We start from the raw sequence: 16,801 nt of genomic DNA on the forward strand, positions 1-16,801 counted from the left end.
CGCCGCCCGCAGCCGGGAGCGCGGCCGGAGCGAGGCGCGGGCTGTGGGGCCGCCGCGAACCCGGCCCCGCTTGCCCGTGCCCGCCCGCCATGCCCGGCTTTGACTACAAGTTCTTGGAGAAGCCCAAGCGTCGGCTGCTGTGCCCGCTGTGCGGGAAGCCCATGCGCGAGCCCGTGCAGGTTTCTACCTGCGGCCACCGCTTCTGCGACACCTGCCTGCAGGAGTTCCTCAGGTGCGGCCCGGCGGGAGCGGGGGACGGCGGGTGGGGGTGGGAGACGCCGCCGCGGGAGGACCCAGGCCGGAGGCACGCCGGGCCTTTGTCTGCGCCGCCGCCCCGTGACCTCAGGAGCGCCCACCGTGACGTCACAGGGCGGCGGTGACGTCAGGCCCCGAGGGAGGACCCCACGCACTGATCCGTAGGGTCCCGCGTGCCACGCGCCAGGTGGGAAGAATTCCGCGCCTTCCCGCAGGGTGGAGGTGGGAAAAGACGCCCTTCCTGATCCGTGGCCGGCCCTTCCCCCTCACCTGAGAGCCAGAACGGCCTCACCCTTGAACTTTGAATCCTTCTGGGAAGCGGAGGACAAAACCCTCTGCCCCGCGCAGCACCTTAAGCCTCCGGAGTTTTCACCCATCTAAGCTCTTCTGAGTCTTCGGACGTTCCGAGAACGGCAGCTATTGTTCTCCCATTTCACAGATGAGGAAACGAGATTCAAATTCAAAGAAAGGCTGCGATTTGCCCACGGTCGCACAATTACCTAAAGGCTTAACGGGTGTAAGCCCGGCCTGCTTGTGGTCGCACGATAGAGGGAGGACCGCGACGCTCCCGATCTCCCCTGAAACAGGAACCCGTTGGGTGTCCCTCCCTGCCCCTGGGGGTCCTGAGTACCGCGAGTGATCTAGAAGTCGTGAGGGAGGGGGTCGCACCCTGGGTGTGACTGAACGCCCCCTGCCCTCTTCCGACCCAGGTCTTCCCTGGGCTCTTGGGCACTCGTTGAGTTCTGGGCGCCCTGCGGTGTCCTGAGTCTCCTGTCCACGCTGGGACCTGCTCATTCTGGGGTGTGGGGAGGCAAGAAGAGGGAGCCCCGTCTCGTGGGGAGGTCGTGGGCCGAGAGCACCGGGGAAGGCTGGGTCAGCCAGTGCCCTGTGTCAGGAGGCTGTTTGCTGAGGGTTCGTGGGGCGCACGCAGGCTGGGAGAGCACCCCTGGGATTCCGTCCCTCCGTCCTCCGCAGCCCCTTGCCCGGCGGAAATCTCAGCAGGCCCTTTGTTTTCGGTTCCCCGCAGCCTGGGCCGGTCCTGCCCTCACATATGCTCCTGCACAAGCTGCTGTGCTGCCCCCTCCTCTTCCCTCACCCGCCTCCCTCCTCCCTTCAGTGTACACACACTCCCCTACCTACACACAGCCCCATTGTCTTCTCCCGTGCTCTTCCCCGGCCCTCTGGCTTCCAGATGAGGCCAGCTGAGCCTCCCCCCTCCTCAGCTGACCCACCCTGACTGCCTCGGGGAAGGAACGGGGGAGGGGGCTGTCAGGCCTGTTTCCCTCTTCTGTCCCTCTCTGCTGCTTCTCCCCTCCCCCTCCCGGAAATCCCCTCTTCCTCTCCCACAGCCCCTTCCCCCCATCCTGTCGTCTCCCCTGGGCCTGGGCCTCCACTGCACGGCCTGGAGCAGTGTCTGCCCTTGCCTCCCCACCTCGGCTGGCGCCTGAACTCTGACGCTGAGGCCCGGGAGGGAAGGGATGGTGGGACAGGCCCTGCCCCTCCCACCCTACCAGCTAGGGTGTCCATAGCCCTAGGGGAACCTTTGTCCTGGCTGGGCCCCAAGCTGCCCAGGCTAATCTTCTGCCTGAAGCCTGGGGACTTGCCTCAGTCCCCTCCCTGACTCCAAAATCACTAAGTCAGCACATTCCTGAAGCAGCCAAGCAGACCCCCTCCCCCACGGCCCACCCCTCTTTCCCTTCTCCTGCCAGCGCTGTTACTCAGGTTGGTCCAGGAAGCCTGGTTACCCTGTGGGCATGGGCATACCTCCTCAGTGCCTGGGCATGTATTATTCTTGGCATTGGCAGCATGCCCAGTAGTAGTCGTGGGGCCAGGGGGAGGAGGTGGGTGCTAGAAATCCTTTGAGCACCTGGGGCATGGACTGCCCACGTCCTGCAAAGTGCCCTCATGGACAGGGCTGCCATGTAGCCTCTGCTTCCGCCTTCATCCTTGCCTGCCTCCCACCTACCTGACTCAGACTTGCCAGAAATGCCATGCCTGAGGGTCTTCAGTCCTGCTGGGTGAGCCCTTGCCCTGCCTAGGCCGCGCCAGGCATGCGTGTCTGGTCCTGGCTAGGGTCAGCAAGGCCATGTTAGCAGAAGGAGGCATGCCACAGGTTCCTTGAGTGCTAACAGCCTGGTGTGGGATTGGTGGAGGAGAGGGAGAGCAGCGGACAGGGTCAGCAGGCTTCAGGTGCCTGCCGTGCAGTGACCAGAGTCTTGGCTGTGCTTGCCTGGACAGTTTTTCTTGGACTAGCCTCTCTTCTGTGTACAGGGTAGTAGAAACTATCTGAGCTGTGGAATCAGACAGACCTAGTCAGTTCACCCATGAGCCTCAGTTCTTTCATCTGCAAAATGGGGACACTGAGCCCCTTCTCAGGCAGTTTGTGAGAACTGGGTGGGAGTGTAAACACAGTCCCTTGGAGCGAGCCTTTCCTCCTCTTTGCTTTAGAAGACACACCCACATAGGAGGAGGGGAGAGTTGGGGTAAGGTGGCCCCAAGCTGACCTTTGCCCTGGGCTCTTGGCTGAGCACCCTCACAGGGGCTGGGCAGCCCTGGCTCTTAACCTCAGCCCATCCGTGTTCACCTTCCCCCAACAGCTTTCAGCCCATCCGTGTTCACCTTCCCCCAGCGGCTTTCAGCCCAGCCAATGAAAAGTAACCTGGGGGCTGGGTGGCTGGGCAGCCTGTTCCTTTCGCCGTCCAGCTGCCATCCTGGGGGAGGGGTGCCAGCTGCCACCTGTTGGCCAAATGCTGTCTGAAGCAGCTGCCTCTGCCTCCACTGGGCCCAAATCCACCCTCCCCGGGACAGGAGCTGGGATCTTTGGGGGTCCTGTAGAAGTGGGTACCCTCAGGCCTCTACTTGCCCTCTCCGGTAGGGCTGCCTGGGAACCAGTCTGGTGAGGGAAGGAGGCTACCCTGGCTGAGGGGATGGGGCCCAGGGATCTCTCTTCCCATAGTATGGCGCCTTGACCCTGTCCCCTCCCCCTTCACAGTGAAGGAGTCTTCAAGTGCCCTGAGGATCAACTTCCTCTGGACTATGCCAAGGTGAGTCCACCGTGCCAGGTACAGGCTCTTGCCCTCGGTGGAGGCTGGAGCTGCTGCAGCCAGTGGGCTCGGGGCCAGTGTCAACCCGGTGCTGCGGAATCGCGCACCCCTACGAAGGTGGCCTGTTCCCTCCCACCAGGCCAGTTTGCAGATGAGGCCCAAGTCTGCCCTGTAGGGCAGGCACGATGCCCAGCCTGTGGGGGTGTACAGAGCCGCTCTGTGCCCACTAGAAGTGTCCCCTCCCGTTTGGGTGGCTGGCCAGCCCTGTGGCTGAGGGCCAGGACCCCTGTACCAGGAGGAAGGAAGCAAAGGGTGTGGAGGCTGCCTGGGGCTGAGCAGGCTGATTGGCTGCTGCTCCGAAGGGAGCGTCCTGGGCTAGCGTGTTGGGGACCCTGGAATCTAGTGTTGGAGCAGAGACCACCTGCTGCGCTCTTTATCCCTGGGCACAGAGGAGAATATCCACCGAGGGGCTGTTACTGGCTCTAAGGTAGAGAGCTAAGCTATCTGGGGTGGAGGAGGTGGGAACTGGGGACTGTAGCAGGCTCTGACCCTGACCAGTTCCCCGCCTCCTTGCCCCCAGATCTACCCAGACCCAGAGCTGGAGGTACAGGTACTGGGCCTGCCTATCCGCTGCATCCACAGTGAGGAGGGCTGCCGCTGGAGTGGGCCACTTCGCCACCTACAGGTGAGGCTCTGAAGGGGCCGGGGTGGGGGGACTGCCCCTCCCTGGGCAGGCACTAACTGCGGCCCCTCCCACCAGGGCCACCTGAATACCTGCAGCTTCAACGTTGTCCCCTGCCCCAACCGCTGCCCCGCCAAGCTGAGCCGCCGGGATCTGCCCGCGCACCTGCAGCACGACTGCCCCAAGCGGCGACTCAAGTGCGAGTTCTGTGGCTGTGACTTCAGCGGGGAGGCCTTTGAGGTGGGTGGGGCCTGGCTGAGGGTGGAGGGAGAGTGGGGCACCTGGTGGCCCAGGGATCCCTTAACTCAGCCCCTCTGGCGTTTCCACAGAGCCATGAAGGTGTGTGCCCGCAAGAGAGTGTGTACTGTGAGAACAAGTGTGGTGCCCGCATGATGCGGCGGCTCCTGGCCCAGCATGCCACCTCTGAGTGCCCCAAGCGCACCCAGCCTTGCACTTACTGCACCAAGGAGTTTGTCTTTGACACCATCCAGGTGAGGCCCTTCCTGAGCTGTGGGCCACGGGGCAGGTAGCAGGGAGTCAGGCTACTGACTGCTTCTCTCTGCCTCTGCGGCCCTAGAGCCACCAGTACCAGTGCCCGAGGCTGCCTGTGCCATGCCCCAACCAGTGTGGCGTGGGCACCATGGCTCGGGAGGATCTGCCGGGCCACCTCAAGGACAGCTGTAGCACTGCCCTGGTGCTGTGCCCATTCAAAGACTCCGGCTGCAAGCACAGGGTGAGATGCCTCTCTTCCTTCCTGTCAGCTCTCTTCTTGGTCCTTGAAACCTCAGACATAGGCCCTTAGTGGTCCCTGCTGTGCTGCTCTGAAGCCTCAGCCCTTCCCCTGCCAGCCAGCTCCAGCCGCCTCCTAGTGCCCCCTACCTTCCTCATTCAGAGCTGGGTGCCCACCACCCTGTACCTGCTCCTCCCCTCTCCCCTGAACTTGCCCCGACTAACTCTCCTCTCTTCCCCCATGGCCTGGGGCTTTGCCAACAGTGCCCTAAGCTGGCAATGGCACGGCACGTGGAGGAGAGTGTGAAGCCACATCTGGCCATGATGTGTGCCCTGGTGAGCCGGCAACGGCAAGAGCTGCAGGAGCTGCGACGAGAGCTGGAGGAGCTGTCCGTGGGCAGTGATGGCGTGCTCATCTGGAAGATTGGCAGTTACGGGCGACGGCTACAGGAGGCCAAAGCCAAGCCCAACCTCGAGTGCTTCAGCCCCGCCTTCTACACGCATAAGTATGGCTACAAGCTGCAGGTGTCTGCATTCCTCAATGGCAATGGCAGTGGTGAGGGCACACATCTCTCGCTCTACATTCGCGTGCTGCCAGGTGCCTTTGACAATCTCCTTGAGTGGCCCTTTGCCCGCCGCGTCACCTTCTCCCTGCTGGATCAGAGCGACCCTGGGCTGGCTAAGCCACAGCATGTCACTGAGACCTTTCACCCTGACCCAAACTGGAAGAATTTCCAAAAACCAGGCACTTGGCGGGGCTCCCTGGATGAGAGTTCTCTGGGGTTTGGTTACCCCAAGTTCATCTCCCACCAGGATATCCGCAAGCGAAACTATGTGCGGGATGATGCAGTCTTCATCCGTGCCTCTGTTGAATTGCCCCGAAAGATCCTCAGCTGAGAGCAGACCCAGCTATAGGAAAAAGGGGGGTGGGAAATGACTTCCATCAGGCAGGCTGAGCCTGGAGAGGGGGCCGGACCCCCTTACAGCTGCTTCTGCTGCCTAGGTTCTGCTACCCTGTTCCCCCTCCTTCCTTCCCTACCGCCCTCAGGTGCCTCCTTTTGGTGCTTCAGCCCTGGCCTCTGGGAAGAGCAGGTCTTGGGGTCAACAAGGGCTTGGAAACAAGCGATCCCGGGGCCTGTTGCCTGGGATCAGGGCAGACATGCCTTGGTGCTGGCCACACTCTTCCAGGGACTGAGGTGCCTGCTGGTGCTGTGTCCCAAGAGCCATAGGGGGGAGGGGGAGTTGGGAAACTGAGGGGTAGTTAAAGAATCTGTCTTGAGATCTGATGTCTCCTTTCCCCAGCTGTGTCCCCTCTGGTTATTTATTTACTTAGTGCCAGAAGGGCACAGCAGGGGAGCCCTGATTTTTAATAAATCCTGACTTGTATTTATTAACTTGGTTCCAGCCTGACTCATCTGGGTTGCTTAGGGCCCAATTGTGAAGTCAAAGGACCAGTCAGGGACTGCAACTGCTCTGGCCCCAGGATCCAGCTGCACTGCTGGATCGCCCTCTGGTGGAAGACAGAGGAACTGCACTAGGCTTTGTGTGGAGGACATTTGCCTGCTGCTGCCCTCTAGTGGTTAGAGGAGAGGTGCAGGCTCTGGACGTCTTACAAGGTTTAGAGTCTCTGGTTGATACCCCACCAAGGACTAGTGCCTTGCTGTAGGCAGGTCTTTCTTGGTCTAATGATAATAGCTACCATTTATTGAGTACTTTTGATGTGGCAGACACTGGTAAGCACTTTATATGCATTATTTCTTTTAATACAACAGTCAAGTGAAATAGCTTTTAATCAAAGGACCTATCTTAGTGGGCTGTGGTGAAGACAATGCATGTTCCCAGTAAAAATAGTCGGTCCTTTGTATCTGTGGGTTCCACATCCTCGAATTCAATCAACAGTGAATTGGAAATACTTGGGGAAAGTTCCAGAAAGTTACAAAAAGCAAAAGTTTTTGGCCACTCATGGGCAAATCTACATAGTATTACATTGTATTAGGTATTATAAGTAATCTAGAGATTAAAGTATACCAGAGGATGTATATAGGTTACATGCAAATCCTATGCTATTTTATATCAGGGACTTGGTGAATTTCTGTATCCGCTGGCGATTCTTAAACCAATTCCCTGTGGATACTGAGGGATGTCTGAGTGCTTTATGAATGTTAGTCTAACTCCAAAGCCCAGCCCACACCCAGGGACTCCTAACCTGTGCACAGGAGCCTTCAAATTTTCTCATCCATACTTACTTTTCATACAGGCCTCAATGGGTACCTGTGATTATCCACATTTGACTGGTGAAATAGGAACAGAGGAGTGAATTGACTTCAGTGATCTTTCAGCTAGTTTGGGGCAGGGCCTGGATTTTTTTCCCCCCTGTCACTGGATTCTGTTTTAAGCTCCAGCAGTCACTAGAAGATTAGCTTCCTTTAATTTTGGCAGTAGATTTGGTTTTGGATCCTTGATGTGCTTGCTTTTTTGGCAAGTTACTTAGCTACATGGGGCATCCTTACTCTCACTGGTAAAATTAAAGTAGTCCTGCTGGATTCATAAAGATTAACTCATCAGCATAAAGTGCCTTACTCTTGCCTGGCCCTGAGAAGAGGCCCAGTGTATGGGAAGTATTGTTTAGTATGGAGAAGGTTCAAGGGCTGTAGCCTGCCTTTTCTACTTCCCAGAGACTCAGGTGAAAAGAGCCCTTATCAGAAGGTGATAGGAAAGGTCTGAACCTGAGACAGCCAGCCCGGGGAACTAACCAACTTAGCCTTCAAAAGGTCAAATTCACTGATCTAGGGAGAGATGAAGCCCTGGCTGCCTTGCTGAGAAAGTAAAGATGGCTCTTTCATCTAAACTGTCTTGGTACTGTGAAGCCTGGAAGCTGGTAGAGAAGACCATGGGCTCTAGCAGGGGAAATGCCTTCACCTAAGCACAGGCTTCACGCAGCAACAGGTAGAACCACTCTTCTGCAGAAGCCTTCCAAGAGAAGCCAGACCCCCCTGGACCAAGCTTGGGCTCCCTCTGCTGGCAGCACTGTGCCACTGCACCATTCCAGGCGGTAGGTTCACAAAGAAGGCTGGTGCCGCCTTCAGTTGCCTGCAGTGGATATTGCGATTGACCCCATACCCAGGCCTAACCCTCATTCAGTGCCTTTGCAGGCAGTCATAACTGCTTGTGGAACTCAGGCCAGATTTTGCCTCACAGCATGAGCTGGGCTCAACTCAACCATCTGCTCTGTCTAGCCCTGTGACCCTAGGCTGACTGCAGGTCTCATTTGACACAGGCAGAAGAGGGCTTTCTTTCACAGGGATGGGATGAGGAGTAAAGGAGGCAAAGCACCTTCACAAAAGGGCACCCCACAGAAAAGGGCATGCTCAGGAGGGTGCTTTCAACTCGAGCCGCCACCTAACCATCTGATTCCACCTTCACTGAGTCCCACAACCTGTGGGATCTTTCCTTCCCTCCATCACATCTTAGCCCAGACCCAAACGCAGGAGAAAGGGGAGGAGAGGGAGGAGAGGACGTAAATAGCTCTTTTGGATTTTTTTTTCCCCTGCAGACAAAAAGTTCTCCCATCAGTACTCAACCCTTAAGAAGATTCAAACCACCAGGAGGGCCACTTCTCGTGCTACAGATCACTTCCACCTGCCAGAAGTCCTCAAATTCCAAAATGTTCGAGAAGGTTGTGGGGTGGGGGGAAGGAAACCACCTATCACACCACCTATTACTTCCACCTGCCAGAGGTCCTCAAATTCCAAAATGTTCGAGAAGGTTGGAGAAGGCTGTGGGGTAGGGGGAAGGGTCGTTTAGTCTTAAGCTGGCTTATTAGCAAACCGGATCCCCGTTTTTCAGTGACGGGACAGTCCTTGGAGTGAAAGTGGCATTACATTGAACTGGACCAACAGTGAAGGGCAGCGAACCATTCTTAACCACCAAATCCCACCAAGCCCCCTGCAGCCCTGCCTAGGGGGAGGGCCGGTCAGCCAGGTGCCCTCCAGGGGCTGACTGAACACACCTGGTCTGGGATAATGGAGTGGGAGGGCTTCTGATGGGGACAAATACTATAGGGATCCCCTTAAAAATGAGAAATTACTTCTCTTAATAAGACATATTAAAAACCGTTACGAAAGATCACCTCAAACACTGACAGCATTAAACGAATAGGACAAGATCAAAGGTGAGTTTTTTCATTTTACTGGTTTATAATAATCTTAAAAACCCCGTCACACCCATAAACCACCACAGGTGAGAAGATGAGGGAGATGGAGAATGAATGCTACAGTACGTGGGCAGTGTGGGGATCCAGGTATCTTCTAGGGGCAGTGTGGAATGGAGGCAGGGGGTGCGGATAGGAGGTCCTGGCTTGGACCCTTATTGCTGGTTGGGGGTTGGCTGGCAGAGGGGGAGAGGGGCTCAGGGTGAACTAGGAAACATCTCACACCAAAGGCAAGGGTAGGTGGGGGGCAGGGGGTCACAGTATATTTTCCATGCAGACTAGGGGTGGGAGTGAGAGCTTCAGAGGCTTGCACCCCTACACAGGAAGAGATGGGTTTGAGGTTTGACTTTAAGCCCCCAAGTTGGTGTCTGGTCCAATTTCCTAAAATGGCAGCTCACCTTTTGGGGAGAGGCATTGGAAAAAATTACCGCAAAAAATATCTGGTTTGGAGATCAAGCAAGGGATAAGGGGAGACAATGGTGTTCATTCAGAAGCGAGAACTGGAAGGGGCCCCTGGGTGAGATGGTGGCCAACACACAGGGAGAAGGCATCGCACCAGAAGCTGCAGGTGCTCCTGGGGGCTCAGGACAGGGAGGTGCCAGTGTTCACAGACGGCAGGAAAACCATTGGGAACAATGAGTTAGGACTTAATGTTGCTATCATTTGGCATAACACAATCAGGCATTTTTTTCTTTTTTCTCTTTTTAAATATAAGGCAACTTGCCAACACATAATTTAAAAACTGGTCTTCAGTCACATTGCTTCAGCTCACTAGAGAATTTCTGGCTAAAGAACAGCAGACAATATAGTAAACAAAACCCCAAATCTTAAATAAGAACATCAGCTCACATTCCCCAGAGACAAGAGGAAAGGGTAGGGCTTACTTGGTTTAAAAAAAAAAAAGAGCCCAACTATGCATCTTTAACAGAAGGGTGCAAAACATTACAACAAAACATAATCTAAGTTTAAAGTTACAGAAAAGTTTTAAATTTCTAGCCAACTAACTGTCACCTGGGAATGAGACTTGGAGCATGGAGTGGGTGAAGAAAGGGCGAGGGGCAGAAGGGGCTGTTTCCGAAAGAGGCCCATCTCCAGCTGTTAGAACCATGCTCATTTGGTAAAGGAGAATTCTAAGAGCTTAAGGCTTTGTGTTTTCTTCTTCGTTAAACTGAGGGGCTGCGAAAGGTGACTAGACAGTGAATGCACCTGTGGGGCCGTTCACACACATTGCTACTCAAACCCACACTACATTCATACAGAAACAGGACGTTTAAAACTTACAGCGTAGAGCAATATTCTTAGCCAGTGTAGAGAGAACCAAATGCACTTTAACTTTTTTTTTCAGTGTTTTTAATTCCAAACTCCAATGTGATCATCCCATACCTACTACCTAATCCCTCAAGAAAGACTTTTTGTTTTGTTTTGCGTTTTTTTTTTTTTTGAGGGGGGAGTGGGGGATGAGGGCAGCAGATGACTTAGGAGAGAGACAGCAGCGAGAAAGATCTTGGGTATGCTGGACGGTCTCGGCATTTCTCTAGGGATGGAAAGGGAGTCAGGAACCAAGGTATCAATCCAAACACAGGTTTTTTTCCCCTCGGTCTCAAGGCTATGGCCACGTGCGTGCAGGATGCCGTTGAGTGTGGCAAGGACAAGTGCAGTGGCTCTGGGGTCAATGCAGATGTAAAACAAAGCCTCGAGGAAAGGAGAAGGGCTGGGAGGAGATGCAGACTGGGTCAGTTTTGATTTGAGGTCTTTGGGTAAACAAGGAATTGGCTTTCAGAGCACTTGGGAGGTCTGGCTTCTTAGTCCCAGAGAGAGAGACAGACAGGGAGAGACCTAGCTTAGGTGGCTGGGCACTGACAGCTACCTGACCTAGGGGGCCCTTCCCTTAGCCCACACCTCAGTCCAAAGAGAAACAGTGAGAGGTGCAGGAATAGACAAAAGGGGGCTGGTAGGAAATGGCTGGGGGGGAAGAACTGCACTGATAGGCAGGCATTAGAGACAAAAGCCTGAAGTTGGGATTAGGTCCCAACATAAACCCAAAAGTTGCTGGGGCTGGTGGAGGGGAAGATGAGAGCAAAGAGGATGCCCCTGTGTCCTCAATTAGATCCCACTAAACTCCCTTTCGTAGACATCTAAGAATGATCACGTTGGAGCAGTGAAACTTTGAAACTATTCAATTACTCAAAAGTAAGACTAAACCTAGGAGGGTGATGTATGATGTGTAGCTTGTGGAGGGCACCAGGGCTACCTATCTATACCCAGGGTGCTGAATATGAAGATTTCGACTATCTGTGGGATCAGGGGCTCGGCTGCCAGGGGCTCGGTGGGCCTTGCTCAGCATGGCCAGGCTCTGGTCTCGGAAGCAGGCCTGCGGGAAATCCCCGCTTAGGTAATCCAGTGTCTGCACCAGGCTGTTCTGACTTGCCACCGGACCGCCCCCGGTCCCTGCCCGGTAGTGGGCCCCAGCCGCTGCCGCCGCGCAGTCGAGTGGTGCGCCCGCAGGCTGCCCACTGTGGAACGGCATGGCGAGGTCCTGAGACCCCGAGCTGTCGCTATTGGGAGTGGGCAGAATGTTGTTCCACAGGGGCTGGAAGTAGTGACCATTGGGGTAGGCCAGTGGGGCTGCCAGGCCGTTGACTGGTGGGGATGGGGTTGGCTTCTCCAGGGGTGGCTTCAGATGGAAAGCCTGCGCCAGGCAGAGTTCCTGCGGGTAGGCAGGGGCCTTGCCCACAAAGCCAGGCCCTGCCAACTCGCGTCCTGCCGCATGCTTGCCTGTCAGGCCAGGGGCCGGCGTCCCGCCGGCCTCACTGCACATCTGCTGTAGGTGGGCCAGCTGGTGCTGGTTCCAGGCGACTGGCTTGAGGTCGCTAGGGTAGCCAGTGGGGGCTCGAGAGATGCCCGTGGGCAGGTTGACAGGGCCTGCAGCGGGCAATGCGGCTGCGGCCGCGTGGGTGTGCTCCATGGGATTGACCACACATGAAGGCATTGGTGTGGGGACGCCGTGGGTCGACACCCGAGTGCTTGCATTGATGAGCAGACTGCGACTAATGGGGCTGGGGTTGGCGATCTGGCCCTCACACACTGAGGTAGTGCTGATGCCTGCCCTCGTCTGGCAAAACTGGTTGATCTGGTGCACGATGCTGCTCAGGTCCGGGGGCTGGCTGTGCTGCAGGGTGGCCGCCATGGAAAGGGGGATAGTTGAGGTAGACACGGTCACATTCGGGGGGGCGTCTGAGTCTGGCATCTTCCGGCCTCCGTGCAGCAAGGGAGTGGGGAGGTGCTGGAGACCCTGGTGAGACAGGGCCTGAGGGTGGACCAAGCCCTGGGTTTGGGCCATGGGCTGAGGGTGGCCCAGGCCCTGAGGCTGCTGGAGGCTCTGAGGGTGGGACAGCGCCGGGGGTGGCGGGATACCCTGAGGGTGCTGCAGCGTCTGGGGAGGGGCATGGGCCGGGGTCTGTGCATGCTGCAGGGCCTGCTGGCGGGCCAGAGCCTGGGCCTGGGGGTGGGCTAAAGTGCTGGGTGCCACAGTAGCATAGGGCGCCACTGGGGGGTTCATGATGGCCTCAGGGAGCAACCGGGCTCGGGTGCCGTCAAAGTCCTTGAGTATGCTTTTGGCTGGCACTTTGACAATGGCAAGCAGGCCTGCCTTGGTGGCAGCCTGAGTCGGGTAAGGGCTGTAGCGCTGGGCTGATGTGTCGAGGCCGTTCACAGTACGACGAACGTGTTTCCGCTGGGGAACCTTCACACTGTTGGGGAAGATTTTTATAGTCAGTGGGTTGTTTGCGACCTTCTTAGCATACGCGTCCAATTCGGCTGGGGTAGGATAGTGAGCAGTTCTCATTTTCTGTGTAGTGTCCCCTAGAGAGAGAAGGGGAAGGAGAGCAAAGAAGGAGACGGAGCTCATCAGTGCCAAGCCAACCAGCCCTTCTAGATTTCCCATTTGAGGGCCTGAGGGGCAGGGCGAACTAAGCTGTCACCTCTAGTCTTCCACTGAGACGCAGCCTCAGCCCCCACAAAAACAAGCACTGCTCACATTTAGTGAGTACTTCTAATGGACCAGGTCTTGTGCTGAGTGACAGGCTATCTCAACGAATCCTTGCTACTGCTTTAGGAGGCAGGTACTATCATGGTATTCCCACTTTACAAATGAGGTCACTAAAGATCAGAATAGCAGAGCAACTTTCCAAAGTCTTGTATCTTAGAGAGCCAGAACTTGGCCAATTCTCACATGGAATTCTCTCCAAGTTCCTACCAGCCCATCCTGGCCTGAGGGTTGAAGGTTCTAAGCAGAGCTGTTTGTCAGGGCCCCTCAGTTCCTGCCCCATGACACCCTGGGGAAGAGGGTACCCAGAACGACTCCTCTACAGTCTGCAGTTGCCAGTGAGGCATCAACTTTCTCTCTGCCTTGGCAGCTGGGGCACCGTGCCGACTGGGTGGGCATCCTGGCGCAGCAGACAGGATGCTTCTTTTTCAGGGGCAGAGGAGTAAGCTGCCAACATCCCTTCCCCATCCCCAAGTCACAAGTTCACTTTTGTTTACAGCTTACTCTAAGCCTGACTGGGTGAAGATCAAAAGGCTTTATTTATTTCCTTGTGGGGGTGACAATAATGACAGGGCAGCAGGGAGGGAACTGAGGAGAAAGGATTCAGAGAATCTTTAAGTCCTGAGAGCCAAAAATAGTCTGTATTCGGCCCTTGTGAGCTGTCACTTTCCAAAATGAAAGAGGAAAAACCTGCCCTCTTTGGAGACTGCGGAAACACCGCTCAATGGGCCTCATTAATGCTAACAGTCTCTTTGTTCCCATCTCCAGTTGCCTCCCATCAGGGGGCTCCAGCGGATGTCGTGCTTCCATCAAAAAGGAAAAGGTTCTGAGAACAAGAGCTCTTTAAGGATGCCAGGCTCCTGGCAAGGGGTCTCTGCTCCCTCTCTCTGGGGAGGGTCTCCCCTGAGTATACACAGAAGGTGCTTAATAAAGGCTTGCTGAGTAAGTACACAGACTGCCCAGAGCAGAAAAAAAAGGGGACTGGCTGGGAGCCTTGGCTCAGCTAGCTGATTCCCTCCCTACTTCCTCCCCTTCTAGGGGGCAGCCAGGGCAGACCAAGGACTGAGCTGGCCAAATGCCTGGCTTGTGGCCTCAGCTGGCTTGGCCTAGAGTAGACCCCAAAGTCATGTCGCTGGGCATCAACTGGAACAGAAGTAGTCTAGTGAGTGTGCTAGCAGGAAAAGGGCACAGCTGCCTGCGTTAGGTGACATTGCTGGTTGGCTGGCAGCAACTGCTTAGAAACTGCTGCTCTTGGAAGCAAGAAAAGAAAGCTCAAGTCCAGAAGAGGCAGAGGGATCCGGACCCATGCTCAGCAAGGTAGAACTTAGCAAAAAGGGTACAGAAAGGAAAAGGTTTGTGCTTTCAAACACGGGCACAATGCCTTGAACTTAGTAGGCACTCCCACATATTTAAGGTTCTGCTTTATTTACTGAGTACAGAATAGTTGCTCCGTCCATAAACGAAATGTTTGTAAGATGACTGATTTGAAGAAGGACTGATTTAGAAGGATGAATGTGACAGTGACAACTGAAGGCAGGAAAAAGAGGGAGGCAGAGAGGCCTGGAAGTCTCCCACCTACTAGGTAGCACTAGCTGGCAAGGAGGTCAAAGCCTGGAGAACAGAGTTCTGCGGCTTCTTATAAGCCACTGACCCTTAATAGGCTTCAGTCTCGACAAAGTGGGGCCATTTTCTGACCAGTTTTACATTCTCCTGGACAAGAAGACACCAAAAAAGTCTGGGATCACTGAAACATCTTCCCTAAACTCAAGGCACCAGAATTCCATTAGAAGCTGCCCCGGTCAGCCACTGTACTCTTGTGTGACTGATCAAAAACATGTGACATTCCTAGCTCAGTGTCTTCCTTACCCAGAGCAAACGTGTAGTAAGTGCTTGGTAAGTGTACTGCCTGACTGAACAACTGGGACTCGGCTGAGTAATGGGAGTCTGAAGCTGCTGGGTTTCAGTTCAGACAGGAAAGGAAGGTCCGCCCCTCCATGTTGGAAGAGCTTTCCTCCATGTTGATGGGCTCCTCTCTCTGAAGGTCAGGGAAGAGAGACTGGTACAGTGGCTTGCTGAATAATAGAGCTCCTTTGCTCCAAGTCAATATCAACTCTAAGGCTGGTTTTTTCTAGCAGAGGCAGAGGTATTGATGGCTTGGCCTCAATCAGAAGTGTGGAGTGGGACACTACACCCGATTAGCTCTCTCTGTGCTGCCTCCACTGATGTTGACAGTGGTGATGAGGTGAGGTGAGGGGCGGGAAGGGTGGACACAGGCTACAGTATGTTAAGGAAGAATCTCAAGGATGAGATGAGCATATTGGACAAGAAAGAGGCCACATTCTGGGAATCCAACACCACCCACCTCATGTACCAGATTTCAGCCCAACCCTTAAAAAAGAGCCAAGTTTTCCTCAGTACTTTATCTCAGTCCCCACACAGGCACCCTGAAGCCTTTCTTTCTTCTGCATCATCTTCCTCTAAATGCACAGCTAACACAGATACTACAGCTTTGTAAGCAACTTATTTAAATATCTGGTACCAGTGCTGTCATTAATCGAGACGTAAGGCAGGGTAGAGAACAGGGACTCTGTGGCTAGAAAAAAGAGAGATCCAGATTCGAGCACTGGCTTTATTATCTGACTACTCAGTCTCTCTCTCAGTCATTCCTCATTTATAAACAGGGATGATACCTGCTGTCTACCTCACAGAACTACTAAGATCAAGAGATCCAATGAATGGGAAATGCTCTGTGAACAGGAACTATGACTGTCCATAGTTATTATTCAAGGATAGCAGGTTTGGCTGAGTCTGCGCACAGACGGGACAAAGTAACCTGACCATGGAAGCCCTAACTGCAGTACCTCCTGAACTTGAGTCTGAGCATTACATGTAGTAGAGAAAGCGCTGCTGTCTATTCCAGGAACTGGGGGCATCTCCCTGAATCCAGGCTTCCCTGCAAGGACCTCCCTGTTTATCCTTCTGTTTTGAAGATCAAAAGACATGGGTGGCTTATGCAGCAGGAACCTCTAACCTGTGGAGAGACACAGGCAGTGTGTGTCAAATACAGGCTTTGGAGTCTGACCCAAGTGGGAGTTCTAGCCCAGTCACTGAATAGTAATGTGACACTGACAAACACTCTCATCCGAAAAGAAAGATAAGAGAGTCTCCCATATGGAATTATTGAGGAATGAATGAGAACATACATACAAATATTCAAGATAGTGCCTGGCATATGGTAAGCACTCAACAAATGTTAGCTAATGTTTCTGACATTTCTCTGTAGTTTATCCAGTCACTGGGCCAATTCACCATTTCCAGGTCTTTCCACTAGGGGGCAGATAAGCATACAGAGAAGTAGTAAAAGATTAATTTCGATACTTGCCCTAGGCCCCAAAACTCTACAATGAAAGAGGTCACAGTAACTGTCTAAAAGATGATGTGAGGACTCAGGGACCTTTGGTCATTTCAACCACTCTACCCAGAAATATTTATCAAGCCACCCTATTTACATACCTGACTGTGAGCTGGAAAAATAGGAGCAGATGCTTGGGGTTAATGAAGAAAAAAATGTTCAAAAACACATTTTCTGGGGAACTGGGAGAAGACGGGTCAGAGGAAAATAGATTTGCAAGTACAAAGTTCCAAAATGGCTGAGGTCTCTCAACGCAAATGACATTATGGAATAACAATCGAGAAAAGTGCTAGGAGGGCATCCACCTAACCACAACTGTGGTCTTCTACCAAGTACAGGACCCACCCAGAGGCAAGATGTCCTTTAATCCAGCCTGAACTATGGCAAATTATATTTCTAGGTTGGAAAATGCATTGTGATGATG

General features: G+C 54.3%; 2 protein-coding genes across 5 annotated transcripts in view; one reads left to right on the forward strand and one right to left on the reverse strand.

Annotated features, from left to right (window-relative positions):
- Positions 1-5: 5 nt before the first annotated feature.
- Positions 6-6,104, forward strand: TRAF4 (TNF receptor associated factor 4). Its single transcript, XM_059906867.1, has 7 exons — positions 6-232; positions 3,248-3,299; positions 3,880-3,984; positions 4,060-4,221; positions 4,311-4,472; positions 4,559-4,714; positions 4,975-6,104. Exons 1-7 carry the CDS (start codon positions 90-92, stop codon positions 5,605-5,607), a joined length of 1,413 nt encoding a protein of 470 aa, XP_059762850.1. The 5' UTR covers positions 6-89; the 3' UTR covers positions 5,608-6,104.
- Positions 6,105-9,726: 3,622 nt separating this feature from the next.
- FAM222B (family with sequence similarity 222 member B) overlaps positions 9,727-16,801 on the reverse strand; it is a 64,030-nt gene continuing 56,955 nt past the window's right edge. For all 4 annotated transcript variants that reach the window (XM_059907940.1, XM_059907942.1, XM_059907943.1 and 1 more), the window contains one exon: positions 9,727-12,781. In XM_059907940.1, coding sequence (XP_059763923.1) covers positions 11,172-12,781 — 1,610 coding nt within the window. In that variant the 3' untranslated portion in view covers positions 9,727-11,171. The remainder of the gene's footprint in view (positions 12,782-16,801) is intronic.

This window comes from Balaenoptera ricei, chromosome 20 (genome assembly GCF_028023285.1).
Source record: "Balaenoptera ricei isolate mBalRic1 chromosome 20, mBalRic1.hap2, whole genome shotgun sequence".
Taxonomy (NCBI): domain Eukaryota; kingdom Metazoa; phylum Chordata; class Mammalia; order Artiodactyla; family Balaenopteridae; genus Balaenoptera; species Balaenoptera ricei.